Here is a 23,062-nt window from a genome sequence, read left to right on the forward strand (position 1 = left end):
ATGTAGGAAGGCAAGTGTCCTTTTCTAATGCTTGACACTTTCAGCTCTTTTAGACCCCATGGCTAAAAATGCACCAAAACTTCAGATACACAAAGCTGAGGGTACTACTTACTATTGTGAGGTCTCGACGAGGAGGAGGCCTCTGTCTCATCTTTGGTGACTCTGTCAAAAATATTTAATTGCAATTCAGACTTAGCAAAATGTGCTTCAAAGGGTAAGAGGCACTAAGAAGACCTTATTGTCTCAACCCAAGGACTATAGTGATTTTCATGACTGCTTCTCCGTGTGTTGAAGGTAGGCTCCCACCCTGATGCTTCACACACACACACACACACACACACACACACACCCAAACAGCTGATGTAAAATAACTGCTGATTCTCTTTAATAGGTAAAACAATTGGGCAACTGCTAAATATTTGGTCAGATGCTAATGCACAAAAGAATTCTACTAAGCAACATCGTAGACGAAGAGAGGTAAGTGGCAGGTCTATTTATGTGAGACTGCCTGCAGATAGCAGCTTTCGCTACATGAAAACTATGCACCTTTGGATATACTGGAATCCTAGAGGCAAATGTTTGCCATCCAGGCATCTGCCACTATGGTTGAGGAACATTGTATTCAAGCAGCTCTAGATGTTAGCAGGAAAGAACATGTATAGAATGCTACTATTTGCAAAATAGAAGAACTATTTTTCTACCCGGTCTTACACTGGACAGAAAAGTGGCTAGGGAAGGATATCAATGAAGCATGGAAAACAAATATCTGATAGTCAGGTCCATTGGTAGACTGTCCTGCCTCCTAAATACCTGGACCACACTCATCCAACCACAATGCTCTGGAGCCCCATAGGCTTTCCTGCATACCAGCCAACTAGTTTTACTCACAAAGTATTCAGCATCTTGCTCACTGTCCCCGACTTACTTCTCCTAAGGTCCACATTTGGCAATGGGCGACCATCAAACCTTCCATCTCTTTGGTTGTTTGGCCCATCCTTGTCCCGGCCTGCTGAATTCTGTTGTCGAGAAACACCATCCAGGTCCAGTGCATATGAGTGGGCAGAAGCAGCAGAACCCAGTTTTGGTGTAAACATGTCCCCACTCCCCTTTTTCAGGTATGATGCTGGGGCCCAGCCCTCCTGACCTTGATACCTGAAAAAATCCATATAGGTTATTCAAATCATTTGAATAACTTGTTCTTGCTGTGGTCACAGATCCCTAGGAACAGCCAAAGTTAACTGAGAGCAGTGCTTGAGAGCTGCCATCAATGAAGTTACAGACTAAACAAGAGAGCCATTTTCTCTTTCAGCCTTTTGAATATCTACAGATATTTTCTCAAACTACTGGGTGTTCTTGATAAACTTCACACTTTCACAGATATGCTTGACATTTACTAGACTAACTGATCTCTTGACTTTCTATACAAATGCCCCCAGGTAGCAGTTCCCCATTTTTAGACAAATCTACAAGAGACACCATAAATGTGGCCATTTTGAATCCCATTTTGGAAGCATCCAAATAATAAATCCAATAATAAATAATTGCATGCAATCATCATCACTGGATGAGGAAAAGCTGATGACACACAGCAGTGGAGTACACCTCACAGCTGTCAAAGCTGGGCACCCATCCCCACATCTTATCCTGTAACCTAGCTGATATCATGGGCTGTGGTGATGGAGTGTGTAAAAGACTGTTCTTTGATTTCTAAGATCATTATTTTAATACCAGCGAAAACTAGCAGTGACAGAAAAACATCAGCTTTGGCATCACAAGGGGTTGCCACACCCAGTGTGGTAACTCTGGTGTCCCCCACTCCACACACACCCCCCATTGACCTGCTCCCATACCACACCATACAGAATCCTCAGTAATTTCCTTTTGTACTAATGTCACTCATAAATTGTAATTCCCATGTATCACTGAATGTAATGGCAATAGTTGTGACATAAACAACCAGCACAACTAAAATTATACCTTTAAATTATATAGCATACGTACAGCCTTAATGTATTTACATGTACATGTACATAGTTTTATGTGGTTAAAGTAAAGTAAAGTAAAAATTTGGTAAGATATTATTTTAAAAGAATATTTAAAAATAATAATTAAAACAACAACAACCCTGAGGCATTTCTTCCAACTGAACCTTGCCCCATTCACACCATCTCATCTGCTGAGCTGAGTGTTTTAAAGGGACACAAAGGCAAATGCCTTTTCTGCCCAAAGGCAGATGTTTGGAGAGCAGTGATGTCACCCCCAAGGGTGTTATCTGGTATGGCCCCCTTAGGGTGCCACCCTCCTGGTGATGCCCCTGCTCCGCCCTTCCAACAATCTCACTTTCAAGACTGTTGCTTTTCTACCACTAGTAGTGGCATACAAATCATGTTAATTGAACAATGGGAGTTGGAAAAGAGTTTGACTTCAAAACCCTCAGAACTTCTCTGACAGCTAGATCTTAGTGAGCAGGGAGAGGAGTTTTAAACTCTTTCATTTATTTAAACATTCCTAAGCTTGTGTGGTGAAGTAGGTAGGCAGATAAAAGTATATGGAGGTTGGGTCCGGCAAGTTCAGTCCCAAAATGAAAGGTTGTACATCCCTGGTGTATAGGTACTTCAACATTAATCAAAGAGTAGCTCATTCCTGGGTAAATTACAACCAATGAGGAATAAAATCCCTAGAAAATATTATTCACATATGGTGAAGTCCCACATCTTTCCCAATAATTTTGCAGCATCCCAAGGCAGAACTTCCAGTTGATGTGTCTTAAAACAGACAGACCAGGGTTGCATCACATATTATAGGATTTAGCAGATACATATTTTATTTGACCATGAATATTTCTAGACTATAACTGAGGCATGAACTCCTTTTTTTTCCAGCATGCGTATACTGTTTATTTGTGTTGCAAGAATCTAAGACTGATCACCTCTCTTCATGGCATATAAGCAAATGAGGTTGGATAGGGAGGGGAGTTTCACAGATACCATAGGAAACAAAATGGGAAAACCTGATATAAAGAGATGAACTCACCTTTTTCTAGCATGCAAAACTGAGTCCTGAAATGTTAGGATTATTTCCTGGACAACAGAAAGAATTCAAGTTGCTCTGCTTCTATTGTCTGCTTCCTTTTCTTATACAAAAACCATTAAATCATCCATATCTCACAAAAAACATTCATATAAAACCCAAATAAGGCACCCAGCATCTTCTAAGGTTTAGTCTTTGCAGTGACTCAGAAACTACATTCACCAGTAACATCTGTCATAGACCAGGGACCAATGTCTACCAATGCCATCTACTGCACAGGCCATGGGCAAGATGCTGGGGTGAAATTATGCCAGCTGCTGTGCCTTTAACTGACTTGATCTCTCTCTCTCTTTGAAGCAGATTTTTTCTATTTAAAATATCAACAGACTCCCCCTACTCACTGCAATGGTTGCCAATACTACAGGTTCAGTGGAAAGTTATAGGAAATCAAAGTATCCTGCTATACTTGATGTGCCTACTTGTAAGAACAGACCAGTGTTAAGAGTTAAAACCAATGCAGCTAGAAGAGACCTTCAGCTGATTAACTGTGGCATTCCTTTACAGATATCAAGGTAAACCTTGTAAAGTAACAGGCCCCAGAGAAAGAGCCACCTAGCAACTGTTTCTGCAGATGGAAGCTAAAGAGACAACATTCTACATGGCCTCCAGATGCAGGTCGTTTGTCCCTGACATGCATTTTCTTAATAAACTACAGTCCCAGCAGGTGCAGATACCATGTGTGTGTGTGTGTGTGTGTCTTTTCCACCCACGTTTTTTCTTTTGCTAAAAAAGATAATCACAGAAACTCTAAATTACTTTTTGTTCTGGGGTGTGCAAATGGAAATAGAAAATCTTTAGACTGTACCTAGCTGAATAATACAGAATTCACAAAACTTTAGTTGGATAATATTGACTTCACAAAGTCTGTTGTCTCCTGCATATGCCACAATATTCCATTTTTTTAAAAAAATATTCCTTTGACTATGGCATGTCGGCACACAGCCAAGTTTGACAAAAATAATTTTTCTTTTAAAAACATATCTGAAACCAAAGGTGGGATTATAGAGAATCTTATAGGGATTAGGTGTAAGACTCCCTGCCTTTCCTGGTCTCTCAGTCTTTCTACCTTTACTAAGAACTAGGGATGTACTTCACATTTGATCAAATCAGGTTGATTTACAGAGATTCAGAAAGCAGATGTCTGAATCTAATGGGTTGTTAAAAAAAACCCAAAACCCTCCATGGCTATGGTGTTGGCTTGCAGAGAAAGAGAAAAGGGGTGTGTATGATCCACCCCCTGCACATTAACCCCTCCCTTCCTGTGTTCCAAATTGAATGAACAGCAAGTTCCCATTTGCAGCTGGTTAAAAAAAAAAACTGGTTCTTTTGAAAAGATATGCAAAATGCCTCATTTTCCAAAGCACTGGGTTAAGGGGGATTTGCACCAGCCCCCCCCCCCCCCTCCGAAATTAAGGTTGGGAAAACCCAATGCAACAATCCCCTTTTAAACTGATTTGCAAACTGGTTTATAACGTAATGTGAACGACCCCTCAGTGTGCAAGGATGGTTGCTAGTTTTTCTTCCAAGTACCAGGAATATATAAATAGCTTTCCTAGAATGTGGGGAAGGTGTAGCACTGGGTGTTTAAAATTCTTCTGCTTCTGCCCCTGTATGTTCCCTGTGTGCTGGGTTGCTTTCTGAATGCCTGAATCAGGATCTAAACTAAATGTTGTGGTTCATGGACATAACTACTAAGAATATAAGCATAGCCATGCAGGATCAGACTGAAGACTTGACTGGTCCCTGTTTCATGTAGAGGTCACCCAGATGCCTAGAGCAAGCTCACAGTCAGACCAAGACCATCTCCTTACTGGAGAGAATACATAGCCAGCATGATTAGGAGCCACTAATAGCCTTATCTTCCATAAATTTGTCTAATAATTCTTAAAATCATCCAAGTAAGTAGGATGCAGTGGCTCAAGTGGTTAAGAGACCACAGAGAACTTCTGTGCCTGAGAATTCTAAATACCCCTCCTTAAAACTGCCAATCCCAGAATGCAGCAGGAGGCAGCTAGAGGAGTCACACTGGAATCATGGCTCATTAAGAGTATAGTGTGATAAACCTCTGTGTTGATTGCAAGGTTGGCAGGTTGGCAGTTTGAGGCTCAAGTGCCACATGATGGAGTGAGCTCCCATCACTAGTCCCAGCTTCTGCCAACCTAGCAGTTTAAAAGCATGCAAATGCAAGTAGATAAATTAGTACCACTCCAGTGGGAAAGTAAACAGCATTCTGTACAAGCATGCTGGCCACATGATCATAGAGTAGTCTCTGACAACACTGGCTCTTTGGCTTAGTAACGGAGATGAGCACCACCTCCTATGGGCAGACATGACTTGATAACCTTGTCAATGGGGAATACTTTACCTTTTTAAGTGGACATCGCAACAAACAAACAAAACAAACAAGCTTCATTTATATACTGCTTCATGCCGCCTAAGCAGTGTCTAAGCGGTTTACAACTGTAAGCTAATTTTCTGGTAGTATCAGATGTATGCCTTCCAACTGTGTACTTTGTTCATAGCTGAGCAATGCAGCACCCAAATTTTACACTTTACAGGACCAGATGGCATTACATCAGATAAATGCATTTTTATTTTACAAATTACTGGCTGCAAAATATGAAGCTTTTGGGTTCACTATCTGAGAACCAGTTACATAACTCTGACAAATGGGCAGAACTGAAATATGGTCCACCTTTGCAAGGCAAAATGAAATGTGTAAAGAAGTGTGCTTTAATCAACTCATGTGATATGCTGGAATTCATTTAGAAATGGGGTTGAAATGTTCTAATGTAAAGTGCTAAAAAACACAACCACATTGACTAGTTCTATAACAAACCAAAGCAGGCAAAGCACAGGGAAGAGGAATGGCATGGACAACCTAATGCACTAGAAGCTGATCCAACCCCTTGCAAATAAAACAATTATGTCATTGCTGTCTTTTTTCACAGTACAGACTGTGAAATAAAATATTTTAGCAGTAACTCAGAAATAAATTTCTTCTCGTGCAACTGGACCATGGAGGCCACTGTAGCAGGATGTGGTTTAAGGCATAAATTGAGCAGGATGCAAGAAATAACCCCTCTCCCTGAACTACCATCAATTTGTGCCACCAGTGTTTCTGGCAGTAACAATCTTGAATCATATTATCAAATTTTCTTTTAAAATCATTAATTTTATTGGAGCAGTGGGGGTAGGGATTGCATTACTGAAAATGAGAAACTTTTCATTCTCATTCATCCTCCATTCCCAACTCCACACATACAATGTATCTTCAAACAGCAGAATGATGTTTAAGCTATTTATTCAAAATCACATCTTGGAACATATAGATTCTTATTGCATACTATATCCTTTGCACAATACATCTCCTAACATTTACATAATTACCCCCAGCATGTATTTGTTCATGGTATGATTCTAAGTATTCGTGCATTTACCCAGACTTAAGCAACAGATAAGTCTGCTGCACATTATGATAAAAGAGGTTTATTTTAACGCACATTCTGAAATATTAAATACAGTTTCAGTGGAATATTGTGCTCTGTTGATTTGGGAATAATTTCCTCAGCATGCTTCCAAAACTCTTGAAAGGACCACCACACATGCAAAAGTGTCCCTTTCCCCTGCATATCTCCCACCGCATTGCTTCTTTTACAAATATAATGAATTTGTACTCAGGCAATGTATGGCCTGCTCACATTGCGCTGAACCATTACTTTTAACAAGACACTTAAAGACAAATGGTCAAAATGAGTTGTTCTTTTGTGTCTACTTTACCACAAGATCTTGTCTTACCTAATTTAATAGGATGAAATACCCCAAAATGCATCCCTTTGCATCCAGATACTGTCAGAGCCTTGTGTAATTTAACCTGAGCATTTTTCCTGCTGTTTTCTTCCTTTAGGAAACAAGTCCACCTCCTTTTGTATTTTTTTTTTTTTTTTGCATGCGAGAAAAAGTCATTAGGTTTTGGTACACAACTGAGATGGGGAGGGGAGAAGGAATGAAGCCAGTTCCATGTAATCTGAAGTCTCTGCCTCCCATTATTACTTCCAGAATCACAACAGAAAAAGTACCTGATTTTCCACCATCCTTCCAAGTTTTTCTGGATGACCTCCACTACAGCTCCTTTCTCCAGATTCATTTCATCTTGGTCCCGAGCAGTATAGGGGTAAATTACCATATATTTCTCCTCTATTCAAAACAAAATACAACAACAAAAATGTTTGTTAAAAGACAGGTTTGGCTTGAAAACAGTTTCTGCTTGATTTAACTGAGTGCTATATATTGGACAGCATGGGACAGTAAAATGTGTAACCCTATACAAAAGTCTACCAATTTGAGGATTCATCTATTCATCCAGGCCAGCAAAAATCTAGCATAACCTTCTAAAGACAGAGCTGTAGAAATCATGAAGTCTGCCTCCATAGTCTTAATGCAGTGCTTCAGCCCTTGGCAGAGATTTAACATGCCCCTCACTTTTTTTTACCAATCACCAAACAGTCAGCAAGACAAGGAGTTTATAGAACCCTATTGTACATAGTTGGTGAGCTGCAGTTGGCTGGGAAGGGGGAATTGTATGTTGTGCAGTATCTTCTACATAGTCCAGAGTTTCCCAATTAATTGTATTAATATCAACCACAAAGGAGTACAAGCATCTTTATGTGAGCACCTATGAATTTCAACAGTTTCATACTCATGAAAGCAATGTAGCATCAATAGGGAACTTCTCAATAGGGAACTAAGCATTACACTAACATCGGAGACATATAAGTATTTAATAGATTTCCATTCTGGTTACATAGGTTGTTCTCTATAGCATCTCTCACCAAAGAAGAGAAAACAAAGCCCCCACCTACGTTCATGCACTAGAACATAATGCCAGTGACAGGAAATTATGAAATTCACTTACACACACACACACACACACGTTTGATGATTCGTTTAAACCAAATTCTGGTTGTTTTGTTATGTAATCGTGCTTCTGAATACATCCATAATTATATTATAAGATTGGCTGTTCCAACATATTGCAAAGTATGGAACAGAGTGTGGTGGAGCCTCCTTTAGAGATTTTTAAACAGAGGCTAGATGGCCATCTGTTGGGGGTGCTTTGGTTGTGAGTTTTTGCATGGCAGGGGGTTGGACTGGATGGCCCTTGTGGCCTCTTCTAACTTTGATTCTGTGTAGGCACACACGCACACATACTCAGAGAAAAAACATCTATAATTTCACTATGAAACAAATGGTGGCTGTTAAGGGTTTTTTAAAATTGCTGATCAAACAAACTGATGCCCTTCAACACAGTCTGTCAACAACAGCCAGTATTCATTTGCATCCTGTACCATCTTCCCATTTCTAGACAGGATAAAATTTGAAATTTTTATTATCATTTTGTTGATTTTGGCATGGAGTACAGCTAAAATTTAATTTCCATCTTGGTTTACATAACCACTGTCATGTTTCTCAGTACTTTTGCTCTATGACAATATGGGACCCTATGTTTTTTGTTCAAGGAAAAAGAGCAGTGCAGTTACTGAATTTTTGAGAACAGAAACCAGCTACTGCTCCATTGTCCAACTATGCATTGCTAGGTGTACCCTGAGATAAATAAACTTTCAGTGACTAATTCATTCAATCAGCCATCTCTATTCTGAGACCCTACTAAACTGCAGACTGCATGACCAAAATATCACTTTGAAGTGTTGGAATGTTCATACTTTTCTGCTGGTTCTCTGCAGAATGCAAAATTTGTGTATTTGTGTGGCATTCTGATTTCACCCAATACAGGTTTTTTTTTTAATTGTTTTTTCTTTCTAAAATTGAAATTAGTTTTATAACAGATTAACGACCTCCCAAACAGAAAGAGCAGAAAAAACAGGCTCCTTCAAAATCTTTGCCACTTGTAGTATTCCAAGCTGATCTTCAATCCTGGATAATTGTAGATGTTCAGTAACCTGAAGTGTAAAAAATATCTTCAGGTTACTGAACACAAATTGATATGTTCAGCACCATACTTAGCCACAACGACTCATTTCAAGATTGTAATAACCTAAAAACATATCAGTAGAGCATCAGCAGCAATAAATATCTGAGAATATTAAACAAACATTCAGTGTGAATTAAATATGGGAGAGTCATGATAGCTCCCAAGTATCCCAATGCAACCAGCAATTCTATTCTGCCATTTATTTCCCTTCTAGATTCATAGGGAAATTAGTTCTAAACTGAGTTCAAAAAGCCAACAACTACGCTAGTCACACAACAAAGAGTAAAACACATGTGACAGTATTTTTTAAAAAAAATAATGAATATTGTATTAACTGGGCAGGAAGAAAAGAAAGGCTGGTAAATATTGGGGTTACAGGAAGTATGGAAAGGAACTGTTGATTTTTCCCGTTTTGTTTTCTGTAAGGTTCTATTGGGACACAGAGCAAATACAAAGATTTCTTTTAGTACTGAAATCTGGAGATTTCTTCAAGTATTCCCTGTTATTCTAGAAGTAATTTCTTCTAGAAAAAAGATCTTCCTATTCCTACAGCAGAATAGGAGAGGACTACTTTTTTGGTCTATGTTTCCTGGAATCCCAGCAATTATCACTCATAATGCAATTTTCACTTAATTCACAAGCTTTTTTTTTTTTTTTTAATTAAAAATGCATTTTTCAGGGTCATATTCAGTTTGGCCCTGAGCAATGTAGTGAAGAGAAATCTAATCTGGAAACATTTACCCTGCAAATATTAAGAGATGGACATAGTAGTGGTGGTGGGAGAAGCTTAGTGTTTATGGCCAGCAATGCATACAAGGAAAAAAAAACAGGTCAGACCCCAGAGAATATATTATAAATCACATGCAAAAAGGCATGCAAACACCACATGCAGAAACACAGGCAGGCAGACCAAAGCACAAAATAAAGCCAAGAGAAGAAATATCCACAGAATCCACCTTGACCCCATCCACTGTTGTACAAGTCCCCAAGAGTTCGACGGCGGCCCACATGCCTCGGAAGAGACCAGTATCTCCATGAGACTGGGAGAAGCATGTTGGGGAAGCAGGAGAGGGACAAAAAAGGTGTAAGTAGAAAGTTCCTCAAATCTTGAAGTATCGTCCTTGTTTAGAAGGGTGGACAATTTCATAAACCTATCTTGCTTCCTTATCAGTCCATATTATCAGGATTGAATGGCTTGCTTAACAAAGGAATTACACTAAAATGACAATATCTTTAAAGCACACATATGGAAAATATTCTCATAAACACGTGGGGTACTTCATATTTTGAGTGCTTCTTGAGGTGTCTTTTAGGTATACAATTCTGTAGGGGAGGCGGAATCTAGACAGTGTCCACTTCACTTTGTAACTCAACTGTTTGTAATTTTCCAACTGCTTCTTTTAAAATCTTCTGAAAATGTACACAGAAAAATCTGTTAATGAAACAAGGATGGAATAGCTGCACAATACTTTTGACTAGCAGTGCTAACACCAATCCTTCTTAAGTACCTACTGTCCTAAAAGCATTTGGACCTATTTTCGTCACGTTAGGCTCTATATTTTTCCTTCCAACACAACATAAGTGTTTTGGTGGTACACCAAATTCAATAATATTGACTTGCAAAAGGTAGATGGGTATGAACATGACTGATACTGGGAGGGGAAACCATTGTGGGTTCCACAAAAACTATTCTAAGCTTTCTAGTATATATTATTACACTAAATACCACTCAGGTACTACTTCACTGAGAGAAGTACTACCCGTTCTGCAGTTTCTGTTTCCACTCAAGACAAGCACCTATAAAGGATTATTTATTTGGAACTTGTGTTCCTCATACTAAAAGCTGGTATGATTTGTGGCTCACACATGGACATTTGTGTGCTGATGGTTGAGGAATAAGGCACCCAGAAACAAGCTCATCAGCAACACCTTCTTTGCCAGTGACAAGGCAGTTTTAAGTCTTCACAACAGCATGCTTATGACAGGAAAGTACTATTACCAAGATTCACATTAAAATGTCCTCTGGCTTCCAAATCAGCATGAGATTTTTCCTTTCTGGACAGCACCTCCAATATTTTAGCTGGGCTGAAATAGTTCAAAGGAAGGAAAAAAACCTAGGAACAAATTTGGATAACAGGAGGACACGACAGGTGTGTCTCAGGCTATTTTCTCACCTTCTTCTGGTTGCATTGAAAATTCATCCTGGACTCCATCCTGGACTTCTAGGCACGTAGCTGGGACCCATCCTTGCTCATCCAATGTGCTCACAAACCACCAGCCTAAAATTAAAGGAAAATAATGTTAGCTGAAGTTGTAGCTCTGTACAACCAACCATGTCATCAGCTTTCAATGAATCTGCTCTTTTTCTGGGTGCTATCTGGGGAGAAAAAAAAACCTCAGAACAAATCATCATTTGTTGCCACACTCCAGGAATTTGAAGACAGGTTTATTTCTCAGTTGCTTCCATTTCACTATGCCAGAAGTGGCCAAACCTCTAGAGATCCAGGTGTTACATGCCATTCACAAACATCAATGAGGTACCCCATGCACTTGAAAAGATGAGTTTAAAAGGCCCCTCATGCCTGTTAATATGACATGGGGGCAATTTCAGGCTGTACCCCCTCAAAGTGCCAATCTATTTTAGGGTTATGGGGAGCCTTTTTTTCCAAAATTAAATGTGACTGGAAGTTCCTCAAATACTGAAGTCATACAGAATTCTTTCAAACAGGGATACAAAAACATGGCAAAATTCTGTCACTCACCACCTAGCCACTCCCAGGGGCTTTCAAGTTAAACAACAAAGCAAAGAAAGTTAGGTGCTGAGAGGGGGCTATGGGACACATATTGCACACCCAGCACAATACACTTCTAAATTTGTTAGTGTAATTTTTTTTCAAGTTCTCTGTTGGAAAGGTGCAGTAAAATCAAAGTGGTAGGTAGGTGGGGGAGGCATATTTTGAGGCCACCCAGTAATTAATGAGTTTCCCACCACAATTTTTGCTCAGGTGTGTTAGTTCTACTTTTCTGCATAAGAATGAACAGCAGCCTTTCACTCTAGTAAGGGAAAAATAAAAGGTATACACCCAGAAGTAGTTTAGTCTGCTGGTATCCCTGGGGATCTATATGTTTGGAGTGGAAATCAGGTTCCATCTCCTCTCAGACTATATCCCATTGTACCTCTCAGAATTGGAGAGGCGCCCACCAGGAATCAAATCAAGCCCTATTTTTGTAGCACTGCCTCAGTGGGCTCTTTCTTATTTACCTTAAAGCACAACAGAATGTTGAGGAAGAGCAATGGAACGTTGGAAGCTAACTTTTACATAAACAGATAATTTTAGTTCTTTCGACTTTACCCAGGCTGCCTTCAGCTTGAAACCAAGCATAATCAATAATTCATTTCCATTTATTAGGCACTTTTTTTGTGAACTCAGGATTCATAAGAAAAATGATGTGAATGGAAACCCAAAGTTATTCAGTGAACAGCATCAGCTATGAAGCAATTTGATCACTGTATGATATAAAAGCAAATCAAGATGGGTAACTTATACAAAAGCTATTCAGAGAGACAACAATAAAAAGTTTTAAACTATCCATTAAAATTCAGCACATTATACTTCAGGAGAGCAAGTGTTTGTGTCACTGCTTCACAAAGGGTAGAATTGTGGATGGAAAATGTAATACTGTATATTTTTATTTAAAGTCACATCTAGAGCAGAAACTAATTTGTTCCATTTTGCTGCAGAAAATGAATGGCTTACTAGTGGAATCATGTAATGGAAATTCCCTTATTGTTCATATGCAAATCCAAAGCTATTTTCAGAGCCAACTTCTTCTTTCTTAAATCAGTAAGACAACTCATGTGTGTGCATGTTTGTCTTTCATGGATTGTTTGAAAAATAAAAGTTTAATTCAATTTTAAGCATAATTATCTCTAGATGTACTGAACCTCTAAATGAATTAGGATGCCTCTAATAATATGAGTGAATTACTTGCCCAAGCAAAAAGATGGGAAGGCCACAAAATGGCATCCTTTTTTTATTCTTCTAATAGAGACCCTATGGAGCTCTCTACCAAGAGCAAGCCAACATAAAGTATATTGGCAAGTTGTTTGTGGAATCAAAAACTGGGATAAACACTGACTAAGTAGTCCTTCAACCTGGCATTTAGTTTCTACTCTACATAGGTTAGTCTGAGTATATACCCTTCTAGATATATGGATAAACAGATGACAGCCTGTCCCCTATCCTCCATGAAGCTTATTGGACTTCAATTCTCAATAGAAACCTAGGAGCATTAGGAGGTCCTTCTTACAACTTCTTTTATCTTGGTTCATGTTTATCAGCCAAGCACTCCTTACCAGATTCATTCTTCTCAATTATGTCCACCACTTGTCCAGCACATAAACTAATCTCAGAGCTCTCTTGTTTCTGGTAATCTGCTACCACCACATACTGTTCCAGAACCATAGGATCAGCAGAAGCAAAATCTCCACCTGTGTTATAGGGAACAAAAGATATATTTTAGTCACCATGCATAATAAATCTCTGTGTGTGCTTTTCCCTAGTTCTCTCATAACCATAGATTTAGGACACACGTTAGAACTGGATGTGAATTGTAAGAGACAAAGTGGCAGTAGATGAGAAAATGTAACAACTGAAATTTGTGTGTAACTATGTCCTTTCAGCTTGACACCTGTGCATCATTCATGTTCTAATGTGTAGAAGCAACTCATTAATCAGAGGACATCCCTGTTCCCCAGAATCTAATACATAAAATTCACCTTCCCACTCCTAGCCCTGTACTTAAGGAAGTTTCTAATCCTGTATTCCAAAATGACATGACATCCTCACTTTGCAAGTTTCAGCTATTAGTCTACTTCACCTCTCATTGTTTGGAAAGTTGGGAAAATTCACACAGCAACGACAATGCTGGGTATTTCAATTAATGTGAACAATAAATAAACCTCTGTTTTATTTCACAGCTGTACTAGTGGGAGGTGGCACACAATAATGGCCTGCTTACACAAACACACAGTTCCCATGAGTAAGATTACTGTTCAATGCAAGTGCAGTCGGTGAGAAATATTGTCAAATCCTAGAACATGACTTTAACCCAAAATTGTCAGAGAATTCTCTACTGCCTGAGGCTAACTACCTGTTACAGATTTCAGGTGCACCACCAAAATCAGGAGTCTTCTGCCTCCCCAATAATGCCAACCGAAGTAAAGCACATTACACTATGTCATCACATGGTATGTTTCCCCACAGGAAGTAAAATGGGAAATGAAACTTATGGTATTAAGATATCACAATTTTAATTGACCCATATTACAAGTCAGAGGCTGTGAAGGAGACTCAGTCGTCTTCAGTAATACACTAAACATGTGGATATTGATACCCTAGTCCTACGAACAACTTTAATGTGATAGCGATTCCATGAAGGTCAAATTTCTGAGAAATGAATGTATGGAAGGTGACTTGAAATCTAAGAAGCCCTTCCAGAAAGGTAACGGAGGTCTTGCCCCTCTTACCATGTCCCAGATTAAACATTCAGTATTGTCACACAGAAATACTGAGAATGAGGGGGAACCAATCAAGCCATTCTTTGCCCAGCTCTGACCACCCCCACCCCCCCGGTGATTTCAACCCTTTAGTATAACCTCAGATACCCCACTGAAACCCAAATCTACAAATTGACCTAGCCTGGAAAAACATGCTTATGTTGACTTGTTCTGATCATAGGGCAGAACTGGGTACATAGGCATGATCAAATTATATGGAAACCAATGGCTGAGCAACAGATATAGCACAAGCTTTTCCAGCCACACTTAAGGGCTCCCCAATTTATTTTACTGACTTTTAAAATAATTAAATTCCTCTTAACAGAGGCATAGAAAGCATGGTGATTGGATAGAGTAGGCAAAATGAGGTAAAGGAATTAGACCTGTTAATTTAAACTCAGGGGCCCTGAGCAAAGATTCTACATAATTTTCACTGACTCAAGGCTTTGCAGGATTAGGCTACACTATATCGCTTTTGGAACTGAAATCCTATTAACCTTATAAGTTTGCAAAAACTGCACTCCTAGCTAAGATTGTAAAAGAATACTAAAGAACATTCTTTTAAAAGTGACGGTGATAATTAAGAAGCCCTTTCATTTTTATGTAACCATCAGGATATTTCCAATTAAGCATCACTATCCTATCAAGAGAATGTAATCAGTAAGGAATTCTATATCAATACCATGAGAACCTAATTTTCTCCTTACATTAGAGCACTGCAAGTCTCTTTCTTGAAGATGACTATCTGGAGTAATTTCCTGTGGTCACTCCATCTGGCCTAGCAAGAACTCTAGATTTGTACTTCCGGAGGATGTGGTTTTGGGCCTCAGTGACCACAATCCTCAAGAATTCAGCTAGCCTTTGCAGTTTAACATATGATTCTTCCTTTCATATTGTAAATAATGCCCTAGCTGCTGTTTCTGGGGCAGATGAAGAAAGGGAAAAGGAAACCTGTAAGGATTTCAAAATGCTTTTAGTAATCTGTACAGAGAGGGAAGCTACATGTAGCATCTTAAGAGATGTGGGATACGCTTTGTAAAAACTAAACTAAATGAAAAATCAGTGCCACTATAAAGCAGCAGTGGTTTCTCTGGAAGTTTGTCTGAATCCCAGTATTATGAGAAATCAAGGAAAATACCAAAAAAATGATGAAAGAAAGATAAATGTAATATATTAGGATACTCGCACATAACACCAATGGAGCCCCAGATTACACCATCAGTTGTACTTTGTACACAATACCCACAGATATAAGCAGTTCCTAATCTGACAACAGTGTAATGATTCATCTTAAAGGCCAATTTGCCCTCATGACCTCAAATGAGCACCAGTATATCATCTAGAAAGATCTCCAGAACATTGCCTGGAATGTTAAAAGGTTTATCTGCACTGAGAAAAATCTCAGCCTTCATAATAAAAAGTAATCTCAGGGCCCGTACAGACAGGCAAAACAAAGCTGCTTCGGGTCACTTTGGAAGTATGCTATTCAAATTATGCATGGGTCCTAAGAGTCCAGAAGTCGCACTAAAGCCACACTCCAGTCCTTAGGATTGGAGCATGGCTTTGGCATGCATCATTTAAACAGCATACCTCCAAAGTGACCCGAAGCAGCTTTATTTTGGCCTGTCTGTATGGGGCCTTAGGACCATTCCTACCTGGCCTTCAATTCTTGCTTTTCTGAAGAAAATTACATACATTGGAATAATTATCATTTCTTAGGGCTGTGTGTTATCACCTGACTTCATTGGTAGCTGACTATTTTGCATGTTTCTTCAGAAATTAGTTCCCCATCTCTGTCCAAAAAAATCTTTAACCAGAATTACTTTTAGCAACTAAGTTAGGAGAATCAGAGCAACATCAAACTGGGTGAATTTGATGTGAAAATAACTAAAGACAAGATAAGTGGTTCAACAAGTAATGGAAACAAGGTGGTTTTGAATGTACGATCTGGCAAGATAATCTAATTCACGTGAACAAAAGCAACTCTAACAACTTAAGAAATCATATCAGAAAATAGCAAAGAACATTCTGGTGGTATGGCACAGCCAAAGGATCAAAATTGCTTGACAAGATTTTAATAGCTTTTAGTTTATTAGATTCTAATCTTGCCAAGCAGTTCAGCTTTTGAAAAGGTCAGTTTTGCTGAATACAAAGAACGAAAAGCACAATTTCGCTGGAAGGAACAAAAGACAGTTTTCCATGATTAACAATTCTCTACAATGTTCCAGGCAAGCAATGCAAAGGCCTAGTTATTTCTAATTACAGTGTCCGTCCAATCAAGATGATTGGAAAGAGCTGAAAGAAGGAGACAAATGTAACTCTTGGAAAATAATGTCTGTACTTTAAAATTAGGTTCTATCACCTGTCCATGCCAATTACCACTTTGACTAGGCCAGAATAGTCATCCAGCCAATAAAAGGCAACAACTACAGGAAAGGACAGAACCTTTTTCCTGCCCCTAACTCTCCATATAATTACTCATAGTTCTCTGGGGCTATTTGCAGCTTTGATACACAGCTCTGGCACTTCCAAAGTACCTATTAAATGAGAAACACAAAGCAGTAAACAGCACTGAACGGAAAAGCAAGGAATTATTTTCAGCAGCGCCTTCTCTCAGGACAGTAATTCCCAGCCACTAAACTGGGAAGCAGAATTAACGAGAAAAAATGGCCTTAGAGATATGTATGGGACTTTTTAAAGTAGAACAACCTTTTCACCTTTCAAGTGAAGCCAATAGGAAACAGGATTCTGAAAGTAGTCCGCATCTGCACATTTGTCATAGTAGTTTGTATGGTAACTTGCCATCAAAGGTTACTCATAATGTATGGGACTTAATGCCACTCATGACTAACTCACTCATCATTCTATATTTTGGCTCCCACAATTCAGACATATGGCTGAAATCGCCAAATGATTAAATACCAACTGATAAACATGAATGGCTGTAGCTGTCATAAGGTAACCCCGATAAATAAATAGATTCTACGAAGAGATGCCACACACCAATGAAAGCCACCAGCACACTTGGAACAATGAGTCAAACACATTTTCTCCTCGAATGACCATATTTAATCAAAGGTCTTTCAAACTGTGCTTATTAAAGTTAGTGAAAGAGCTAAATGTAAGGAGCAAGTGGGAAGAGTATTCCCCATAAGGGCAACTAGTCAAACAGAAATTGTCTTAGGCGGGTTACAGACGGGCAAATAGGGGTGTGTTCATGACATCATGAAGGTGTAGCCTTTAGACGGGCCTTACCTGAATGCCGCCATGAACGCGCCGCCTGCACGCCCCAAGCGGGAAGAAGCGGCATTAAAAAGGTGCCGCTTTTTCCCGCTTCTTTTTGATAAGCGGCGTACGTGCGCATCTCCGTATGTAAGCTGCTGCACTGATATGCCAGAATTGTTATGCCGCTAATTTAAGTTGCCCATTTAAAAGCTCTGTGTCTGCTGCATCGCATAATGAGTCAGGGTCCCGGGACATGCGCAGTTTGCAGTCAGGCTTTAATTGCAGCGTCTGATGCCAGGCAGCTGTGGAAGCTGCGGCACAGCTGCACTCTATTTTAATGCTCGTAACCCTAACCCTAGAGCAACATGTACGCATGCGCTGCTAGAATTGTGGAAAGTTTGGAATTTAAAGTGAACCCCTACACACATTCCTGCGCCATTTTCACCTAACAATAAAAAAACGCTAAAACTTTAAATATTTACATATGTACAAGGGAGGTGATGGGGGATGGCAGGGGGACAGCAGTGGCAGCAGTGGCAGCGGCGACAGCTGTGGCTGTGCATTGCAGATTCAGCAAGCGCACGGGGACCAAAGGAGAGGAGGCATCCATGATGCCAGTGAGACTGGCAACGTGCAAGCGGACAAGGATGCCATCACCAGCTGGCAGGAGGCAGGAGAAAAAGTTTAAAGGTGCCTGGGTGCTTTAAATGTGCACATACGCTTTCTGCCGCCGGTGCTGACTGCCGCTGCTGCACAGCTGCGCATCTGCCGGCAAAAGAAAAAAAAAAGCCATGTTTTTGGCCGCCCGTGCGGAAGCTGCCTCTCTCTTTGCAGCGTCCTGCAAGGCGGCGGTATGGAAGCTGCGGGTAAGAAACGGCCCCAGGTGAGGCGTCTTCACTACCCCCAGTGTGGAAGCCCCATCCACCTTAGCCACGCCCCCAGGGCGGGCAGTCTGGAGGCTCCGTATTCAGGTGAAGACACCTTCAAGACGTCTTCCCCTGCCCGTCTGTAGCCCGCCTTAGTATCACAAATCTTGGAGTCCAGAGCTTGATATTAACATACAACTGCACTCTAGCTAGTTAACTTGAGAAAGTTAAATTTATTTGAACACTGATGACCTGTTGCCAGGAAGGACAAACATACATACCACTATAGACTGCAAGAGCAAAAGGCCAGCACCACATGAGTGAGGTCTAATTTAGACCTGACTAAACTACACTTGACATTCTAAGATTGGAATTTTTTCAGATTACCTCTTGCTTCTAAGATTCATAGATTCAAGAAGTGGGCCTTATCACACTGTGTTTTAGCACTTTAAGAGATAAAGAAAAATGGGAAGAGAGAGAAAACCTAACCTTTTTCATCTATAAACAAAACAACCAAGGATTACCAAGGACAAAGCTATTTCTCATTCCTACTTTTCAATGTGGGCAAAAGGATAAGTTTAACTTGAGGCAAAATTTATGACCCACTTTTTAAAGAAAATTTGATTCTAACTACACCCCCCCCCCCACACACACACAACTTCATAGACATGGCAGAGTTCTCACAGACATCCTAAGAGGGAGTACCTCTCCTCCAAAAAGATAATTATTTGACATACAGTCAGACCTCCATACCCATGGATTGTTTATCCGTGGATTCAACCATTCAAGGCTTGAAAATATTCCAAAAAGATATAAATTCCAAAAAAAGCAAACTTTCATTTTGCCATTTTATATAAGGGACACCATTTTAATCCCTCACTGTATATAATGGGACTTGACCACCCATAGATTTTAGGATCCACAGAGTGTCCTGGGATCAAACACCAGCAGATACCAAGGACCCACTGTATTTATTTAAGTCAGGACCCACTGAAGTCAGTAATTCTGCAGGGGAACATAGGGCCCAAACAGACAGGCAAAAATAAAGCTGCTTTGGGTCACTTTGGAGGTATGCTGTTTAAATGACACACACATCTTAAGAGACTAGAAGCTGCACTCTAGTCCTTAGGACTGCAGCATGGCTTTGGAGCAGCTTCCAGCCTCTTAGGATACATGCATCATTTAAACAGCACACTTCCAAAGTGACCCGTCTGTTTTTGGCCTGTCTGTTCAGGCCCATAGTAATCTTTCATATGAACCTCACTAAAGAGGTCTCTTAACCCAAAGAACATTACCAGTAATACCTGTGGAAATGTTTTAATTAGCTGATTGTACAGGCAAGATTTAAAATATTCTTCCATTTGTAAATAAGTTACATCACTGGCCAAATTAGAACTGACAAATAATTCATTCATGTGTGTTTGCATGCATGTATATTATGTACATATAAAGTACATAAACTGAGACCAAAGAGAACCCCCACCCTACCTTGCAATTTAGACATTAACATACAGGCTTTCAGCAACTGAACACCTAAACTATTCCCTTCAAAGAAGTCCATCCACACAGAATCTTCATGTGACTTCTCAGATCATTAAAAATAAGGTAGATGGTAGGACTGCTATATCATTATGTTTCAGTGTGTGTACAGCTGTACTTTCAGTAAATCATTTATGATGTTTGATTCACTGGTTATCACCAATCACAACCCAAATTTTAAAAAGAAATTGTAATAATAATAGTAATTGTAATACTCGCTCCAGGAGCCCTTTTGACTAAGGGCAGGGTATAAATGCTCTAAATACATACATACATACATACATACATACATACATCATTTCACTTTCAACTGGTCCATTTTTGTAGTCTCATATATAGAAATAGACAAATGCTGACAGAGAGGTTCTCCACTGTTTAAATGTTTTTGTTTTCATGTAATAAAATATTATATAATTGTATAGTGTTCAGCCACATTGTTAGTCGAAGTTGAAATGAATGACTGGAAATGAGCCATAGCTATTCATTCAACTCAGATGTAGCAATACTACAAATTACAAGACATCTCAAGCTATTTTATACAATATCCTTCCAAGCCACCACCAGCAAAGCAGAAGAGCTACCACCTAGGTAGCTGGAGACCAGCCCAGTTGAATTTTCTTAGTTCATCTATAGTGTTATTCAATGGGATGGGGTTTCTTTTTTTTTTTTTTAATGAACCCTCCCCCTCCTTGCCATCATTCCCTACCCAGGAGAGAGCAGCAATCCCACAAAGCAGTGGCAAGACAGTGGCACCTGGACTGCCCAAGAAGAATAGCACATGTGGCCTGAAAGAAAGGAAACGTGAAAGCAAGGCCCAAGCAGTGAGTTACTGTTACTAATTCTCTGAAGGAAAGAAGCCGTTCTCTGGATAAATCCTAATGAAGGAACAAAAATGGTGGAGAAAAGGAATGAAGGAGATGCTGAAAATATAAACATGGAGAAGTGCAAACGGAATGGGGAGATTACCAAAGAAAACTATGCTGTTTTGGTTCTTCAAGGTGAAATGAGGATATTACATATGCTAATATAATCTGAATATGGGAAGACAAAACAACAACACCCATGCATGAAATAGAGTAATAAAAATGTTTGCCAATATACAGTTACCCTCACCCAAAAGAAATCTCTTTCAGGGAAAAAAAAATCCTAAATGCTTTCAGGAGAAAATCATTATTAAAGTGCAGCTATGGATGGCTCTGAAACAAATGGGTTATTGATTCTACTTTTTCCACTGCAGCAATTCTGTTACAGCACAAAATGAGGAGTTCCCTGTTTAGAATGACACAAAGGAGTTGTTCCCTTGTACATAATCTCTAACACTTGCCCTATAGTGGAAGCAGGAGACATTCTTGCACAGACACTGTGTTAAAACCTTAATTACCAGAAGAGATGGAAGATCCAGGTGGAAGATTTGCTATTACTGCTACTAACTGTTGTTCCTGCTGTGTGCCTTTAAGTAATTTCTGACTGATGCTGACTGAAGTAAACCTATCACAGGGTTTTCTTGGTAAGGTTTGTTCTGTGACAGTTTCCCTCTGTCTTCTTCTGAGGCTGAGAGAATGTGACTTGTGCAAGGTGACCTAGTGGGTTTCCATGGCTGAGTGGGGATTTGAATCTTGCCAGAGGCATACTCCAACATTCAATCCACTATAGTATGCTGGCTCTTGCTACTTATGGTACATATAAATACTTGAACAATAGCCACTGGTATTGTTTAAAAATGTTTACAATATCTCTTTCCACCATGAATTCCTATGTTTGATACATTTATTAACAAGCTTATGTTCAGATAAAGTTGCCCATTCAGCTTTTGCTGGGAGACAAAATTCTGAATGGTGTAGCTGCACTGGAAATATACACAACTGCTCTGGAGTTTTTGGGTTCATACTAATGAATCCAAAGTTATAAGAAAATAAAGCATTTAGGATTGTCTAATCAGAAATATAATTGGCCTTACATGACTGGATTCCTGATGCACTGGTGTTTTGGAGTGCAACCAAGTGAACAACATGCTCCAGATCGAAAACAGAAGGATTTGCATGTCAGGCCACAAGTTGCTATAAAGGCAGGTATATGTGTGCTTGTTATTGCATTCATTTGACCAAATTTTAAAAGGCAAACTTGCTGAGAAATTATTGTCAGAAATGCTGTCCTAGGAAATACTCTGTTTGCAGAAATCAGCCCCAGGCAGCAAAAGGCAGGCAAGCAAGCAGTCAAAGAATTTGGTCTGCCTGTGTTTGGTTTGTTCGGTTTTTTAATGCAATAAAATGCCAGGGAAACAACATAACTCAAAACAGAGACTTTTTGCTAATATTTTCAATTAAAAATGAACAATTTTGTGCTTGGTGAACAAAAGGGAAAGCCTTCTAAAAACTCTTTGGCCTTATACCCTGCTTCCACCAACAGACAGCTACTCTGCTTCACTTCACTTTCTACTAAGCACATCCTACACCAGTTTTTTTTTGTGGGTTCTTCGGTCTCTGTGGCCATGTTCTAGAAGAGTATATTCCTGACATTTCACCAGCATCTGTGGCTGGCATCTTCAGATAATGTTGGCATGGAAGAGAGTAGGGTATATATATATATTGTGTGACCCTGGATAGGGAGGAATGATTTCCGTGTTAATCTGTGAATTGTTGTTGAATGGGAAGGCCTCAGGGTGGGAGGATATGCAAAGAGGATATCACCTTAAAGTGAACAAAGATTGGTTGTCAGTGCTGTAAAATAGCAAAATCAAGATTCAGCAAATGCAAATGAAAAACCACCCAGGGTGCTAGGTTTTCCAAGCAG

At 39.6% G+C, this 23,062-nt stretch overlaps 1 protein-coding gene across 2 annotated transcripts in view; it reads right to left on the reverse strand.

Moving 5' to 3' along the window:
- Positions 1-23,062, reverse strand: part of SH3PXD2B (SH3 and PX domains 2B) — a 159,457-nt gene that overhangs the window by 12,257 nt on the left and 124,138 nt on the right. For both annotated transcript variants that reach the window (XM_089496656.1, XM_089496657.1), the window contains 5 exons: positions 13,440-13,574; positions 11,257-11,361; positions 7,170-7,287; positions 926-1,152; positions 113-162 (listed from right to left, as the gene is read on the reverse strand). In XM_089496656.1, the coding sequence (XP_089352782.1) occupies positions 113-162; positions 926-1,152; positions 7,170-7,287; positions 11,257-11,361; positions 13,440-13,574 (635 nt within the window). The remainder of the gene's footprint in view (positions 1-112; positions 163-925; positions 1,153-7,169; positions 7,288-11,256; positions 11,362-13,439; positions 13,575-23,062) is intronic.

This window comes from Sceloporus occidentalis, unplaced genomic scaffold, assembly GCF_023333645.1.
Source record: "Sceloporus occidentalis isolate IW3139 unplaced genomic scaffold, rSceOcc1.0.p SCAF_92, whole genome shotgun sequence".
NCBI classification, from domain to species: domain Eukaryota; kingdom Metazoa; phylum Chordata; class Lepidosauria; order Squamata; family Phrynosomatidae; genus Sceloporus; species Sceloporus occidentalis.